General features: G+C 23.3%; 2 protein-coding genes across 3 annotated transcripts in view; one reads left to right on the plus strand and one right to left on the minus strand.

The window, feature by feature from the left end:
• The first annotated feature begins 3477 nt into the window (after positions 1 to 3477).
• On the plus strand, positions 3478 to 5159 carry LOC126894879 (nucleoside diphosphate kinase 6-like). Its single transcript, XM_050666183.1, has 4 exons — positions 3478 to 3677; positions 4394 to 4536; positions 4600 to 4760; positions 4870 to 5159. Exons 1-4 carry the CDS (start codon positions 3606 to 3608, stop codon positions 5010 to 5012), a joined length of 519 nt encoding a protein of 172 aa, XP_050522140.1. The 5' UTR covers positions 3478 to 3605; the 3' UTR covers positions 5013 to 5159.
• A 2492-nt stretch (positions 5160 to 7651) lies between these two features.
• Positions 7652 to 19613, minus strand: part of LOC126894221 (RYamide receptor-like) — a 28310-nt gene continuing 16348 nt past the window's right edge. The window contains exons 6-9 of one of the 2 annotated variants that reach the window (XM_050665069.1): positions 16159 to 16376; positions 9086 to 9186; positions 8904 to 8994; positions 7652 to 8167 (exon numbers count right to left, since the gene is read on the minus strand). In XM_050665069.1, the coding sequence (XP_050521026.1) occupies positions 7889 to 8167; positions 8904 to 8994; positions 9086 to 9186; positions 16159 to 16376 (689 nt within the window). In that variant the 3' untranslated portion in view covers positions 7652 to 7888. Of the gene's footprint in view, positions 8168 to 8903; positions 8995 to 9085; positions 9187 to 14173; positions 14505 to 16158; positions 16377 to 19613 lie in introns of those variants that run through there. The other variant, XM_050665070.1, reaches the window with a different exon arrangement.

Here is a 19613-nt window from a genome sequence, read left to right on the forward strand (position 1 = left end):
AGGTAAAATTTTTAAATCCATAAGAATATGTATATTGTTATTTTATAACCCTCAATTCACACCCCAAAATAACTCTCACTCTAACTTTTAACTCTTACTCTCAATCTAATTCTATTTTTAATTTAATTTTTATTAATTTTTGAGTTACGATACAACAAAAAATCTAAATCAAATTCAAATGTATACACAAATACTTTAATTTTTAAATTACGATACAACAAAACATCTAAATCAAATTCAAATGTATACACAAAGGTTTTTATATGATTATACGATTAAATAAACACGCTTTATTCAATGATTTAACTTTTACGAGGCCTTTTTAGTGTACAACAGTAGAATTTTATTGAATATGATAATTTTTTAACATTTTTTCAAATACGCAATGAAGCCTTTTTTGTCAGTGTTTTAATCACTGCAGATATCATTCAGTACTACCCAAAAAATTGCTACAGATCTTATACGATAGATCATATTCAAAATTATTGAAAACTCTGTATATATCTTGTATATGTGGGATAATTTTCCAAAACTAATATGTCAATTTTAATCATTTTTAAGAAAGTAAACACAAATTTATAATTTGAATGGTTCTTTACGAAAATCGACATTTTTTAAATAAAAAAATAAATCTTTTCAATAAAATTTGTACTCCATTTCTTAATATATGATCAGAGTTCACAGTTTTAATCTTGTTAAAAGGATTAAAATGAAACATAATACAATTAAAACAATAACTTTAAAATATTCTATTAAAAAACAAACAATTTATTTGATTAAAATAAAAAAATCAATTAATGATATTATTTTTTAATAAAAAAACGTTTTTTTTCTGAATTTTGTTGACACTCTTTTCCATACATTAACAATCCTGTAATCCCATTTTGTGACTTATAAATTATTGTATATAAATGAAAGTTATGTAATAACTATATTCACTTGCAATTGTAAAACATTTCCTTGTGTATTCAGATCACCTTTTTTTATCAGTAACTTGCAATAAAAAATCAGATTAATGCATTGCAAGTTACAAATTAACAATTCATTTTTATATAATAGTAAAATATATAGTATGCAAAAAAATTAAAACACTAGACTATTGGTGTTGCACATACATTATACTAAATTTTCTTCGTAATAATTAATTATATCAAAGGTAATACATAAGTATACAGTAATTAATTTGGTATGCGGAAAAAAGGTCTTTAAATTCTTTGTAAAATAAGTTACTTTTTTATTATAATTTATACAAAAATTCTTTGTTGTTATATAACTATTGAAATATTTTTCAATCAATCGACCAAACGTGTGTTTTTAAAATAATTTAATAACTTAATAATATTAAGTATCCTATAATATTTATTGCTACTATTAATTTTTTTTTTTTCATTAAATATAACTAGTTTATTATTTTATAGTTTATCAGAGTTATATGTTAATAATTTTTATTGACTAACATATATTATTACATATTCAATAATTCAATTTTTTTTCATTAAAATAATAATATTATTTATAAAATACTTTAATTAAATATCCAATAGTTTATTTATTAATTCACATTAAAATTAATTTAAAAAATATCATATTAAATTTTAATGTGATATTTAACGTTATATGTTTGTTAATATTGAAGAGCTCAACATACATTTATACATGACATAATAAATTCTAACTTGTATTTATTTAATCGTTATTACTACAATGTTTTTTGGTGGGTTTATTTTGATGGAATTAATTTTCGTCATTATTTTAATAATTAGCAGTTTATAACTGTCACGAGCTACTATTTTTAATTCTATTTACAATAAGCAACATCTTTGATCTGTGGACAGTTGACTTTTTAGGGAAGCATTGACGTATGTACACGTTATTAATTATATGTATATTCATGATTTATGATTGTGTCAAATTGTCACAGGAATCGTAATTGTATATTTTTGCATTTAATTGAATAATTGTTGGCTTGTAAAGATACAAAGCGTTTCAATCTTAAAATTAAAATCACAAAATTTAAGAAAAATATTATAAGATACAACATTTATTTAAAATTTTATCACCCAGTTTATCGTGTTATTCTTATGAAAAATAATACATCCTAATGTATTACAATGAATAAATACTCCTACAAAAATAGGGCCATGTACAACTACATTTGAAATTTAATCTATGTTGTTCAAATCTTGTTTTTTTTTTTAAATTTTATTTAATATATTTTGCTTTAGAGACAGCACTAAAATATTTTCTAGATCTTTCCTGAAAGCCAATGAACTTATATCATTGTATATCAACGTGTTTTTATTTTATAAACATGTATATTTGATAGGAAGTATTTTTGTTTATTAAGTATAAACGTGTGTTTTTATATGAACGAATGATTTTATTTATCATTTCGCAGGACTCGTGTTGTCTGATTTTTGAATAACTTGCAAGGGAACGGTATATCAATTGTAAATATTTACAATGGCTTATGGCTAGAACATGCTGTTCACTAGCTGCTTCCGTTAACGTTGAAACAGTCCATGTATTAAAAACATCAAGGTTGTTTCCTTCTTCCTATTAATAGTAACAAATTACCAAGGATTTCCATTTTATTTTTTCATGCATTTCCAGATAATGCATTATACTACCCATACTAATGAAGTTCTTATTGTTTATACTTAACCTATATTACTTAAGATAAACAATGTTTGGTTTACTTTTGACCGATAATCTTATTACTTGTAGTGTTTATCGTCTACGAATTTAAATAAATTGATACATTATGCAAATTTATCACCAAATTTAATTGGGTGTAAAATCGCATGTATGAAGTATGTTTTATAAATTATAAAAGAATTTTCAGTGATAATTGCAAGTAATTAATTTTATGAATACAAGCAATTTCTATGAATGTTATGCGTGTTTCAATTTTTTATAACTATATTTTAGTATTTACCATAAGTTGTTTTAATAAATTGGTTATAAAAAACTAAAGAGTTTTTTTGACAATACTTAATTTTTACCGCGAGGTGTTTAATCTCAATAGGATAACAACAATTGAAATTGAATATTTTTATTTTTTATTTATACTTAGTTTTCATGAAATATTCTCTTTGTTTATTGGTAGGTGAATATTGTTGACCTTAAGAGCAGCAATACATATATTTTCTATGGGATAAAAAAGTATTATAAATAAATATTTAAATTTAGTTTTTAATTATTTTAAGATAAAAAAATGAATAAAAAATAAATAAATATTAAAGATTTAGGTAGTAATAACACACTGCGCACTCTAGGTACAAATATTAGTACATTTCAATACTATAATAAAATTTAACGTTAGTTTTTTAATTGTATAAAATTTCATAATTTACTGTTTTAGTTGACTCATTACAAGGGATTAATGAAAATATTTCATTGATTTGAACTTACATTTTAAACTTCATTATTTCCCTTTTTAACATTGTTATCACAATTCATATCAAAATGATAAGATTTTTTTCGCAAAATTGGTATTAATTTTCTGTTATTATTTGTTACTCTTAATTAATCTATTCTGTATTTATTATTTGACTTATGTTTTTAAATAATTATTATGGGTACAAGTGATACCTATTTATGATATGACAAACCGTTTGCAGCTTACATTGGCAATTATTAAGCCTCATGTGGTGTCATATCCATTTTCATTAAATGTAGGTAATTTATAAGTTTATTTGTTATAAATATTACTAATATGGTATAATTATTTGCAAAAATTTATTGCAGTATACAATACATAAATTGTAATCTAGTTTAAGGATTTTTACCCTATTTTATCTTAATATAATCTTTTGAAATTCATTATTAGAAATGATCATTATTTTTAACACAAATTTGTAAAGTTAACATACAGATTCGAAAATTATTCAATAAGATTCAGGAATTTAATTTCTTAAAATTAGTAAAAGTTACTGACAGTTGTAGTTTTTACTATAGTAGATACTATTATTATTTTATATAGAGACTTTTGGGCCAATAGGATATTGGAAAAGTTCCTTAGATTCAATTATTGTATTATAATTTATTGCCTTTATAATATTCTTTTTTTTAGTATAAAAATAAAATATAGAAATGGTAAGAAAAGATAGTTATACAATATATTGATTGAGCTTGTAATATTTTTAACCTTTTGCTTATATAATTATTAATTGTCTAATTGTCTTTCTGGATATATCTGATATTTGTTATCAATTTTCTTTCAAATATATTCCTAAAATATTTATATTAAAAAATTCCTTAGGGTCATAAATGATGAAAAACAAATAGGATTTTAAAATGATATAAATCATTACATGTAAAGTAAAAATTAGTTAAAATGTATAGTTTTTATCAGTGAATTTGTTAAAACTTATGTTTTTAATTTGAAAAGGATATTAGAAGAATAATTATTGAAAATGAATTCTATGTTATACGTTCTGTACGCCAGACTCTATCTAAAAAACAAGTAGAACAGTTTTATGATGAACACAAATCACGATTTTTTTACAACAGACTTATTACATTTATGACTAGGTAGTAAAAATAATTTTATTTTAATTATAATAAAAAACTTAAACATTTTATTTTTTAATTTAGTGGTCCATCAGAGTCATACATTTTAGCTAAAGATAACTCTATTATGCATTGGCGAAATTTAATGGGCCCTACAAAAGTATTTCAAAGCCTTATAAGTCACCCGAATTCTATTAGAGCTATACATGGACTTACAGACACTAGAAACGCCACTCATGGATCAGGTAAATTACATGAAACTCAAGCTATATTGATTCTCAATGTAAACAAAATAAAGTTAATTTATGGAATATAATGAATAAATTTTAAAATTATTTTAATATTACTTTTCAGACTCTGATGAATCTGTTCGCCGAGAAGTTGGAATTATATTTCCTAAGTTTTCATTTGAACACTGGGAGATAAATGAAAAACCGCATTTTATTAGAGGAAATATAAAATTTAATGAAAAACAATTTTGTCATAAAATTAGTTAGTAATTTTCTCAAATCATCTTTATTGATAAAGAAAACTAGATTTTTATATAAAATTATTTCTTTTGTTGTTAAAAATTATCCACTAAACATTTATATGTTATTGATTATATTGATTGGTAAAAGTTACCTAGTAAATATTACTTTTTTTTTGTAATATTTTGTACTTATGTCTATTAATAAGACTAAAAGTGATATAATATTCATTAAAATTAGTTTTTTAATCAAAATATGTTAGAGTTAAAAAGATAAGTTAATACTTTAATAAAATAATGTATAATGAATTATATTATCTTGTAGTCATTTTGACAAATTAAAAAAATCTATACCACATTTGACTTATTATATCACTAACTAGTTTACAATATATTTGGTAAATTACATAATTTATTTGTTCTAATATTGGTGGTGACATTAAATTTAAATATGTACACTTCATTCTATGTTTTTCATTAGATACTCAGTTATAACCATTCAACATATTCTTAGTATTTTGCTAACTTTTAAAAAATTTTCTTTTAAAATCCAACTTGTATAAAACATCATTTTTGTTTTAAAACAAATACATTTAGTATATGTTTTTACATGTGAAAAATGGAACTGAAACTGAATGTAAACTGTAAGGTTGAAATTCATTCACAATTTTACATAAATCCACTTTTGCCTTAACACCACAAAATTATATATAATAAACTATTTTTAAAGTCTTAGTTTTTTCGAGACTTCGAAGTTCAGAAATATGTAATTCATTTTTCAGGAAACTAAATAATAATAATTATTATTATTTAAATAATCAATTAAAATTAATCATTTTTATATCATAAATATTTATTTATTATCTATCTAATGTGTCATTTTTAAACAACAAATAATTATAGATTTATTTGTTAGTTTACTTTTTGTTCTAAATATATCCGAATTTAAGTTTAATTTAAATATATTAGATAAAATGGTATGCATCGCTTGTTAGGAAGTTCTAAAATAACGATGTATTACTTTATCTTGGAATCGTGAACAATGTAAAGTGATCCGTTTTTATATAATCCAGTCGATTACTGAAAAATAAATACAATATTGAAAAAAATTGTTCGAAAGTGCTTTAGCTCCCCTGAAATTTCAGAAAATATAAGTGTGTTATTACATTAATACGTTTTATGAATAGGGAATTAACTTTGGATTCTCTTTAAAAATAAATTATTCTTGTTACCATTATAGTATTTATTTATTACACATAAAATAACCTTTTAATTGGTATAGGATTAACTAGTGTATGATTAAAAAAAAATGTACAATAAATAATGGGTAAATAAGCAATGTTTGGTTAATACTTTGAAAAATTACTCTTTGAAAATACAATACAAGTACTAAATCAATTATTGTCGTATAAAAGTGTAATTTAAAAATACAATAGGATTTACGTGATTTATTGACGTATACAAAAACATTGTGAAATAATTATTTTGGAGTATTACTTAGTAAAATCACAATTTAACTTTGTTACTCATTTTAGACAAACTGAAATATATCATTCAATCCACGATTAATTAATTTGGAAGTTGATGTTTTTAACATTTTAAGTACATAAAATTATATATAATAAAATCATGCTCATTATACATGTAAATAATATTTTTTTTATATATAAAAACATTAGTGATGGGCATTTTCGAATATTTTAAACTATCGAATAGTATTCCATAGATTTTTAAGACTATCGAATAACTATTTTTAGTTTTTTGTTTTTATACAACCGAATAGTTTATTTTTGGGATAAACTATTCGAATAGACTATCGAATAGTTTTACCTAAAAATTTTTTTAAGTATACTTAATTATAATGAGAAGATAATTAACGAATACTTATAAATAAATTATTATACAATTAATAATAGTAAAAATTAGTGATGGGCATTTTCAAATATTTTAAACTATCGTATAACTATTCAAATTGTGTTTATACAACCGAATAGTTCGAATAGTGGACAACTATCGAATAGTTCGATAGTTTCTATTCGATATTTCCCATCACTAAAAAATATACATCTGAAAATTATGTAATTTTTATTAATTAAAAATAATAATATTACGTAAAATTATATAAACAACATTTTTTATTTTAAAAAATGAATATTCTATTTCCTTAAATCAAAAATTAAACTTTACAAATATACTTTTTTTAAGTCAAAACAAGAAAAATTTGTTTTCCAAGTGATTATTAAACTACGTCTGATACATTGAAATAAGGGATACGGAATAACGAATGTAAAGTAACATAAAATAAATAACGGACATAGTATTGGATTAGATTCCAAAAAATCACTCTTATTTTTGAGCACTATATTGTTGATTTTTGCACGAATGACTTAAATGTACTGTCATGCTTATTTGCCTTTATTGTAATAGTATTCGCGAGGAATACCAACTATTATCGATCTGACCGTCGGAAAAGACGTTCTCATAGAGTTTTTTACTATGAAGTAACATTTACATTTCACCCACATAGATAGTTCTATAATTCATAACAATAATCAATCAGATCACGCTCGTCAATTGTACGCGTAAACTTGATTCTAATAAATGTTGTGCTTTTTGTAACCAGTTATTATATAATTAGTTACGCATTTACTATAGTATACNCAATTGACGCGTACAATACGCGTAAACTTGATTCTAATAAATGTTGTGCTTTTTGTAACCAGTTATTATATAATTAGTTACGCATTTACTATAGTATACTAGTAAAACATTGAATTTATGAGAATATACACCAGTAGACTATTATTTTCATTTCCGAGATTCGATAATATATTTACAGTTTAAACAATAGTACATTACACGAATTTGAAAACGTTCAATAGTATAATAAAAATGTTTTATATATTATAAACATAGTTCTTCTAGGTCGGAATGACTACCACATTTGACTAACGTGATTTTGCCAGATTTGAACACATACATATCCAAATCGTCTCTTCTTGCATTACCTTCAACTAGTCCATTTAAGTTAGTTCGGTGTGTACGGGTCGAATATCCCCTTTTCCATTCCGATAGCGTTGTCGATCTAACCGAAGGTGATCTAGCGTGATGATTACTAGATTTTCCAAACCTGCCCCGGCGGAAATGTCGAAGTTTGATACGAAATTCACGTTTAAACTTTTCCTGAAAACGTAAATTCATCATAACCGAGTTAATGCGTATAATAGAAATGACATTTTTTTTTGAAAGCATTTCATCGATATTGTGATGTATATTATAAACAAAATGAAAATTGACTTGATGTGTATAATATAAACAAGAGCGGCACGAATAAGTAATAAAGAATGTTTCCACAGCTGCAATCGTAAACGCTTCTGCATGTCATTTTATAGAAAATTATAAAGATTTATTTATATAAGCAATTTTTTTAATATGTTTGTAAATTAGGGTACATTAAATTTGGTATAATATCGATCATTTAATTAAAAATATTCTTTACTACGGCTAAAAAAATTTTAATTCACAGGCGTCATTTACGAGTTGCGGAATAAACGTTTGAATAATTGGATTTCTGTGTTATCGATTTGGTCTTAAGGTACAGCCTATTTAGTCTCAGCCTCTCAATATTCAAATTATCGATAAGAACCATCATCTCGAACAACTATGATATCTATGCGCAAAAAAATGAAAATTAGAAATGACCGTCCTATTCTTATTATTATTATTAAAATTTAATCTTATAAGTGCCCTTAATTATTAACGAGAATGTTAGTAATAGGATATGGTAAAGGCCACGATAAACTTCTTTTGATGCATTAAAGTTTTCATTCAGCGTTAGAGGACAAATACAAGTATTAGGTTATTTCCATATGGAATATTTGGAAACTTAGTCATAAATAAAATAAAAATTAATACTCACGTTGTATATTCCATAAATAAAAGGATTATAACAACTGTTGCTCATGGCCAACCAATCACAGCAAAAAAATACAATGTTGATATAACGAAATCTAAAAAATATAATTCATATTTGTATTATTACTTTTGCTTCGTATTTATTTGTGTAAATGCAATTGTTCAATAAATAACAAAAGAACTCACTGGTTAATAGATGGAAAGATATCCTGGAGGACGTTATATGTTTGTAGCGGCATCCAACATAAAACAAATAGCCCAACAACTATAACCAACATTTTTATGACCTATGATACCAAAACATAATAAAAAATATTATAAGTCAGAGAAAAAATAAATAAATAATTTAAAAATAATATATCTAATCTCAAAAGCCGATACAAAAATAACAGCAGTATGGTGATAATCATAATAATAATTTATAATTCATAAGTTTATCATTTTAATTAAACTCACATAATACTTTAATTGAAAACCCAAACTACTATCATTTACTACATCATATCTATTTAAATCGTTTTAAATTATTTAATCAGATAGATAATTTAATTAAGGTATGGAATAGAATCATTTATAAAATTGGATTTTCAGATAAATTAATTACGATATCCATAGTATAATATTATTGTATTAAAATAAACTGGTAAATATATCTAAACCCGTATAAATAGTATTATAATATACCAATCTCATAATAGGTCTCAACAAAAGGCTATATCATAAGCTTTTCATATTTATTCGAATAAGAGGGTACCCAACTTAAGAGGGTAGGTTGGTTTTGAATGTTGATGGTATAAAATTTATATTTTATAGCTGTACTAATATTAAAATATTAATATATCTTAAAGTATTTCTCCGAAAATGATACAAAAACGTTTGTTTACAGTTTTTTGTGTTTAGCTAATAATCTTTGTGCGTGCGGTAAAATATGTATTTTTGATATTGTCTTCAGGTTGTTTACAGTGCTTGTTTTATTAAAATTTCGAGATCGAGATTAGCACGAGGTCGGTATAACTACTACAGTTACCACAGGACAATTACTACTAAATATTTGCTATGTATGTTCAGTTTGTCATTAAAAATTAAAAATAATAGTGACTAAATATTACTTAACTAACGGCATGTATGTTTATACTTTTTAAAGCTGATGTTTGTATAATAAAATTCAATTTCATCCATAGATGTAAATTATTGATTAAATCTATTGTTATCAGGAAATTGGATTATGCATCACATAATAAGTTATTGTTGTAAAATGTGTGTAGTTAATTTAAACATCGAGTGCGCTTAATAGATACGTGCTCGCAGGCCACGACTGTAGTTAGTGAGATTAGAATAACGTTTCTTCATTATAATACTTATAAATTTAAAAAGTAGTTTTCAACCACATACATAGTCACACCTACTGTCACTTCACTCGGTAGTTTTTTTGAATTTATACCTAATAAGTTTAAAAGAAATTTCACACTGGTATTGTAATTTATTTGTAAACAAGAAAATCTTACAATGTTCATCCTAACTATGCTATAATGTTTGGTTGTAACTTCAAATTCAATTTTATAACGTTTACTTTAGTGAATTCAGAAGATAACAATGTCAAGCTTTTTTAGTAATCTACATTTTAACATTTTTTAAGAAAACAACGATTTGTCGTGATATAATTAACAAAACATCAAACAAGTTAAATACATTATGTAGTCTTTTGAAAAATTCATTTTTTACCAAGTATGCAATATTTATATATTAGAAATATTTTTTGTTGCAGACAAACCATTTGTTTATGCTTAATTATACGACTATTGTTGGATTTCATTTTTTCTTGAAAAATTATTTCAGCATTGCTAAAACATTATATACTGTCCTTGATGTTTAAAATAATTTGTTTTACAATATCGTTGAATTTATAATTTAATTGTGAAAATAGCTTTTATGAGCTATATATTAGAAGACTTATAGTCAATTTTGATAGCCCGTGTCTTTTATAAAAAGGACATGACCTTTTAAGGCAAATATGGATATTTGCCTTAATAGATAATGACATATTATATAAATATCAAAAATATTAAAGTAATAATACTATATTATAATGCAAAATATTAATCTAAAACATCAAATAAACGTTTATTAATTAAGCTTCATTTGTAAATAATATCATGTAAACACGTTTCTAATAATATCTTAGAAAACTATAAGTGGTATGTTATTTTTATGTGTGAAATTTATTGATTAAAATATTTTTATACTCCTTATAAGTTAAGAAAATGTAATAAAAAAAATAATAATAATTTAAAAAAGTTATTTTACTTTTGTTGTATTTTTAAACGCATTTCTACAGAAATCCTTAGTAGTGCTAAATATATATATATATATATATTAATTGATAATATGATAGAAAAAATATATCAAACAATTTTGTTCTTATAATATTTTTTATTCGATGAATCGTTCTTATATTGTAACTTGTTTAAGTTTAGTTTTAGCTTAGTTTTTTACCAATTTTCTAATGATAATTTATTGTTTAGCATACAGTAATTGTCCTTTCTTCATGATGTCACATACACAGATTTTTATTGACAATGGTTGTTTCCATAACTTTTACTTACGATAGCAAAAAAAAAAATACTGGCAATAATTTATGACCCATTGGAACAAACTTTTGTTGTTTCGGTATATTAAAACCAAATTAATGGTAAATTTCTATTTAAAACCTAAATCTCTAAACAATTTAAAAACAAATCGTTGATTGGATAAACAAAATAATAACAACAAATATGTTTGAATTTTTTTTTCTATATCATATTATCAAACTAAAAATAGGGGTTCCCATTAAACAAAATAAAAGTTTAGGTATTTTTTCCCTGAAGGGATGAAAAAAAAATTATTTAACTACATATTATTGTAGAGTTTTTTTAATCAAACCATATTTTCCTTTGCAAAATTGAAATTATTCCAAAAGTTTCTTAGAAAATGGGTGAATTGTTATCCTTTTAGCTACAGGCTAGCTGGGTGTGCAATGTAGAAGAATTCTTATCTGTACTTTATTGTAAAAATAGAGCGTCGCTAAACACTACACCGTTTCTCACCTTTTCTAAATCTTCAAATGCTAATATCTCAAAAAGTAATAGTATAAATGTGGTTATCGACTAGTAAATATTTATTTTAGACCATTCTTCGCAATAAAATAAGCCTGTATGAATTTCGAATGTTATCCCTAAAATCTACCCTTAGAAATCAGTTTTCATTACAATAAACTCGATATATACAATGGGATATAAAAATTAAATACATTTTAATCTATAAGTTTTTGTGGGAAAATCATTATTTAACAAAAAATTTATGTTTACACTGATATTGATACACATACTTTTCGAAGTACTGATTTGTGTTTTTTCAATGAGAAAATCAACATTATTTGGAGTAATTTAATAATTGTGAGTATTTTTATAAGAGTATAAAGCATAGATCCTTTCAAAATGAAAAAAAATCATCTTCATCATTTTGTTAATTTTATTTGGAAAAGAGATCGAACCACGGGAACACCTGTGCTTATTTAAAATAAATTAAAATGAATGTATATAAATATGCGTATAGTATGTGTTTATTAAAAAATAATACAAAAATTTAAATATATATTAAAAATTGTTTCTTAAAAAATCTATTTTTATTGGAAAAAATGTTCTACTTTTTTTACGAATGTTTCAAATTTTGAACCTTTCTGTAAAAGATGAAATGTTAAATTTTTAAAAAAAATGTGTAGGGTGAATGGGACATAAAAAAGTACTTATAAACAAAATTGTGTTAATCATTACATAATTAAAAATGTAATTATAGTTAAAATATGGCAGAATAATGCGTAATATTAAAAATAACATAACCCATAATTGACTGCTACACTATATTTTGATTTAACTTCGAAACAGTGGCTCATAAGTTGTAATAAATCAATCACTTTTTTTATAGGCTAGCTAAATATGTATGTTACCATTTAATAAAATAAAGTTGACATCCTTGTAAAGTATAAGAGAAAAGTACATAATAATACTCAAATTAATATATGAAACTAAGAAATATCAAAATAATTTTTTTAACGTAATTATTATTTTAAGAAAAATTGAGTGACTTATATTAAAAGAATCACTTTATATAGTTTTAAAAAAATGTATCGTCTTATGCTTTTATTAATTCTTTATGAAAGATAAATCTTTCATAAAGTTATATTTATACGTTTTGGTTTAATTACCATGTACTGACATTGTTAGTAAAGTATTTTGATTGTTAAAATAATTAAATAACAACTTTATGTTTCAGTTATTAACAATGATTAAAATTTTATTGAAATATGATAGGAAAGTATGTCATATGAAATAGTTCTAAATCAAATTCATACGAAATATTATTTTCTTTTAGTTATATATATTCTATTAAAAATAGGTGCTATAATACAAAATAAACAATTGATTATTTTTTATTTTATTTTTATAATATAATTTTTTAACAAGGAAGTCTTAAAAATCAGTAGGATATACTATCTTAAAAAATATTATCTTTAATACAGTAACTTGTATCTAGTGAACTTAGAACCCACCGATTTTAAACTTTTCACTAACCTTTTATTAATATATTTAATTTTCGATTAACCGCGTTACGTTGAAACTTTGGTGGGTTATTCTCTCTGGAATTACATTGTCGCCATTATAATTATTTTAGGCTTATTATTGTGTCTTTTTCTTATTGTTAATATTATTTAATGTTTCCCTTTAGTATACAAGTTGAGTAGACATTTATTTTTTTTAACAATGTACATATATATAAATTGATAAATATTAATAACTAAGTTATTAATAATAAAATTATTAAGGATAATTAATCTTAAGTTTAAAGTACAATAGATTTATTTGAAATTGAACTTTTTAATGGCTAATGCATCAAAAACAAATTAAAATCACATACTTAATAGAATCTGCATAAATGTAAAAATTATTCATGTATTTTTCATTGAGTTAACAAGTAGAAAATGATGGTAAGTCTTTTTTTATACATATATAAGATAATTAAATAAATTTTTTAAATTATGAAAAAAACTACGAAAAGCTTTGAATCCATTAGTTAAAGATTTTTGTTGTGATTTTAATCATTGACACCAAAAAGAAATTGTAACTTATATTAAAATATTATTGTTACATATTAACCAACAACTTTTAATTATATAAATAATTTAATTCAAAATAGAGAAATGTGTAAACATCTTAACTTTAACTAAAATCTTAATTAAAAACATTAATATTGACAACGGCTGTAATTAAAAAGTTAAACATGTTTGTTGTTTTAGGTTGGCTGATGTTCAATTCGATTTCTAATTTTCTTTTATTACCAAATAAATTACTTTTATTTCTATTGCCAACACGTGTTAATCTTTAAAAAATCTATTATCTAGCAATTTAACTTTATTTCAATGCCTGGAAGTTGCAAACTTTAGATATATTAGATTTCTTACAATAAAAGAATCTTGTAAGGTCTGGAATGTGCCACAATATCTAAAGTTGCTGCTGAAATTGTTTTCAATTGATGTAATATTATCATTAGGATAACATTTATTCATAGTACCCTAATTAAAACAAACAAAATATATCTATTTAAAAAGTAAAATGATAATTTCGATGGTCAATGTAAAATAATATTTTTATAAGAAAGAGTAACAAGATACCCAAATAAAATAAAATATTATTAAACTTTAGTTTACATAAAAAAATGAACAATCAGTTTGTAGGATAAATTGTATTTATGAATTTGAAATTAAAGTAGTTTGTTCATGAACAATAAAAATCGAAGAAGGTTATGACATGAGACATTAATTTAAATTAGTAAATCAACACATAAACTAACACATTCAGAATTATTATATTGCTGTAATCTGGATTTGTTAAAAAATGCAAAGATTAATTGAAAAATTAAAAGCCTTTCTATGTTTCATAAAGATAATTCTTTAATTCTTTTTATTAATATTTAATTAAATTATATATATACATATAGTTCTCGTGTAACTGTAGATATATTTAATTGTCAAATCCAATTTATATCTGGAAAACTAATCATTACTATAAGAACGAAATAACTTTTAAGCAGTTAAAGGTTTTCTTTTAGAAAAGGTTAAATATGGGTATAGATATTTATAAATATTATTGCCTTATTGTTATTTATTAAGCTTGATGTTTTAAGAATTACACAGTTTGTTCGCTCATAAAACCAAAAACTTTTATACATTGGGATTTGTGTAACTACAATTACATTTAGGATTCAAAATAATTATATGTTTTACTAAGTCTTTTTATTACTAATTTGTTAGTTTTAGAATTTGTAGTACTTGTTTAAGATTAGTAGACTTTAAGTGCCATTTAAATATTTCGAAGCTGTTTGTAGTTAGTTATATCAAACAATATTTTATTTTTAGTAAATTGCTAAATGAAATAAGATTAAACTTGTTTTTGAGCATATTATCAATACATTTTTTAGGTATAAGCACAACAAAATTGGACACCTAATAAATAATTTTTACCAGAAGAACAAAACTTTATGATGTATAAAAAAAAACCTTATGCTGATGAAAATTTGTCAACAATTTAGAATGTGATGTTATGTACTAAAACAAAAAATTATAAATTAGAACTATATTTAAGTCAACTTTACTTTGATACAAGAAATTTATTTATGGATTAGTAAAATAAATAAATATTTCATGTTTTATTTTTGTTTATATTTGTTGCAAATCAAGTTTTTATTAAAATAAAAAAGCTAATGATTTTCATCCTTCTAGTTATTATTCTGTTAAAAATTAAATTCAATAACTTCATAAAATAATTTGATGGTTAATTTAAATACAGATATAAATTAATTTTTTGTGCTAAATTAATATTTAAAGTGTACCGCAAAATATCTCGTGAATAATTAAAACCAGATACTCATTCTTTCTCTGATTTAGTATATAGTATGGAAAAATTTGACGCAAATAAAAATAGTTAAATAGAATTTCCAAGCATGAAAACGTAAGCATAATAAGCTTAAACTACACTAATTCTTATTAAACAAGTTTTTAAGTCATGCGTTAATTTAATTTTCTCCGACAATAAAACTTTTGTTTTAATGGCTATTGTAATTATGTTATTGAAAACATACATCAATACATAATTTTCATTTTCTAGCTTTTCTATCAATATTAATAATTTGTCAAATGCCAGTTACAAATTCACACCCATTAAACTTACCTTTTTTTTGTTTCGCATCAGATTAGCATCCCTACTGTCCTGTGCGTTTCCTGGTGCATGTGATCCCCACAGCCTCAAAGCCATTCTCACGTACACAACTGTTATTATGATGACTGGTACCACGTACTGCACAAACAACAACGTTACTCTGTAAAGGAACATAGTCTGTTCTGGTAAACGTAAGTTATGACAGAACGGTTTTTCAAGTTTGTAGCCAGCTATAAAGTTATCAAATATTAATTATAATTTTATATTGTTTCTATTTGCTTTATATTTATATTCTACTTTTCCAATTAAAAAAAAAAATTATTTTGTTAACATGGGTATCATCAACAGGGATATAATTGCATGGTCGCAAGCGTGAACTTGCTTAAAATTGCGAGGTCACAAGATATACTTTTGCAATCCCTAAATTTTTTTACTATCTTTCAAATTGCACGATGTTTAATGATTAATTATTGCTCAATTATGTAATGGAAATATTGTTTAAATATTTAATAATTCATTGATGTTCGGTCAATTAAAAAAACAGTTGTTTTTGATTGGAAACCATCCAATGAAGATAAGTACATTATCTCCTAAATTTTCGTTTACAAGCTACTCGGTCTAAACAAAATTTGACCGAATAGTTCAAAAAATTAATGAAATTCCAATTAAATTAACAATAATTTTTTTTTGGAAATCTGAAAGCTTTTGTACAGAGTAATTCCTTTAATTGAGAAATTAATTATAATATTGATAATATTTTTTTTACTTTGTTTAGTTACAACACTTTTTGACTTTTGCTAGCTACTTATTACTTTTTAACACCATACTTTATAATTTATAAGGATGTAAATTAAATTTTAAATAGCAACATCCATATTTAACTTATTAAATAGGAAATTATCTTATTGAAAAAATAACGTGTCGACAACAATTTTTGAACTGGTACTTCAGAAGTTATGACGATTTTAAACTATTGACTTTAAATTATAAACATAAGATATTTTTCCGTCGCATTACTCCTATTACTCAAGTTAATAACTGTCGAAGTATTAGTCCAAACGTTATGTCATTTTCTGAATTAGATAATTTTCTAATTTATAAAATAGTTAAATATATTTAACTAATTAACATAGATATGTGTATGTTGCCATTTAAAAAATTTAAACTTAAAAATTGTTGACACCCCTATAAGTTATAAATTATGCTAAAAAGTAATAGTATCTCATAAATCATGTAACTAAAAAAACTAAACAAATATTTGTAACATTGTATTTATTTTGCGAGTAATTGAGTGGCTTATGATAAATAGATAATGTATATATATTCTTCTTTTTCATATTGGAATTTATATATATATATATATATATATATATATATATAATTTTAATAGTAATTATTAAGTAATAATTACCAAATAATTTCAATTTAAAAAATATTCGGTTTTTCTGTATCGAAAATATATATATATGTATTCGGTTATTTGGTTATTACAAATTGATTGATTCAGCTCAACACTATTAAGAAGTACTTTTGTTATCTAGGACCGATGTATATCCGCCTTGTGTTGTCAATAGCTGCCTTATATTTATTTTTCTCGTGTGTTTTTATTACAATAAATATTAATAACTTCAATAATAATTTTATTTTATGATTTGTATTATTCATCATCGATAAGTTTTTAATAAAAGTTTCTAATACCGAGGTAAATAGATACTTTAAATTTAATGATTTTATTTCAATGCTTCAATTATTAATTTTAAATACTTATAGTAATTATTTTTTTTATAATTATTATTTATTTTTATTAAATATTGTATTTCATAAAGATTTGATATTATGAAAGAGCAGTTATATATTTTTCAATGTAATTAGTGTTATGAAACAAGCATTTTAATACACTGAGTGGATGTGTAGCGCGAGTGGGTAGAGCTCTTATGGTGTACAAGCAATCTGCCTGCGCTGAAATAGAAAAAACAGTTTGGTTCGAATTTTTTTTTATCTTATTTTTATAAATATAGAAACTCTATACTGGTTAATAGTAATGTAGAAACGCCCATAACATTTCAGAAAACTTCTAGAAAAAATTTTGTGATATCCTGGGTGTCATAGGTGCAAAATAAGGGGGGTCTTAGTACCTCCAACATAAAATTAGCCCACGCAAAATATCCGAAAAATTACAAATACGATTGTATAAGAAATGAATTAAGGAGGGAGAAATAACATATAACTAACCTTTTCCTGCAATTTTGTTCAAATTGTACCTATGATAGGTATGTATAATTTTATATTGTACCAACAAAATATGGTAATAACATTAAAACGTTATTTGTGCTACAATATACTTAATTCGCGTTCTAAGTATCCTTCTAAATTTACACAAATTGTTGTTATATCAAGTACATTATTGGTGGGTTTTCTTATAAAGTTATCACACTTATAAGTTCTTATAAGTGTGTTTGTTATAAACACAAAAAGTTATTCAGTCAAAATTTATATAAATTGATAAATATTGTATATAAATAATGTCTGAAACATAAGTACGATTTTTCGGAGTAGTAGTTTATCACAAATTTGCATTAATTATTTACTTCAAGATCTCTGGGTTATAAGTTATTAAAGGTTTAATAAAAATACAAGTTAGTAATTAACACACAAGAAGTAATACATAGTAGATTAATTTAAAAATTTAGCAAATGATAATCATCTGTTTTAGATTATGTGGTTGAATTTAGTTTTAAGAGATTATATTATACAAAGTACAATATAATAATCTCATCATTTCTCTTCTAAAACTATACATATACATTTTTCTTAACTTTAAAAACATGAAAACATTTGTTATATTTTCATATCGGTTAGTTTAACAAAGTACATATTTATTTAAAAATCATTGCACTTAATGTATTATTTGGAAGAATTTGCACAAACTGGGCTGCAATGTATGAAACAAAAAATGTGTGCATGACTTGAATAAATATGTACATAACAAATTATTTTTGTCATATGTGTTATAATTGTTATCATAAAGGAAAATATTAGCAGAGTTTTAGTTTTTTTCATGGCAACAAAACGTTTTGTAAGAACGATTAATAATTGTATTTTATAATTGCCCCAATACTACGTAACCGTTATAGTAATATCATTTGTTTTTTAGTAGTAAACATTAATTCATTTATAGAGCCCTATTGTTAAAATAACGTGTAATTGTTTCATTTCGTGCGATTTTGTAATTAGCGTTTTATCATGAAATTCCTTTAAATACATTAATAATTAATCATTTGTGTTTTTTAATAATACGGTTTATTGATTTGGTTATTATATTTTTCGACTTAAAGTAGTCTTTTTTTTGTTTTGTACGCACATTTTATTTTGTATTTATGTATTTGTAATTGTACCATTGATGCTGAATTATTTAATTGAGTTCTTATTAATAAATTTGAAAGTATGATTTTATTGCCCTTTGCCTG

Source organism: Daktulosphaira vitifoliae, unplaced genomic scaffold (assembly GCF_025091365.1).
Source record: "Daktulosphaira vitifoliae isolate Bord-2020 unplaced genomic scaffold, ASM2509136v1 Scaffold_1, whole genome shotgun sequence".
NCBI classification, from domain to species: Eukaryota; Metazoa; Arthropoda; class Insecta; order Hemiptera; family Phylloxeridae; genus Daktulosphaira; species Daktulosphaira vitifoliae.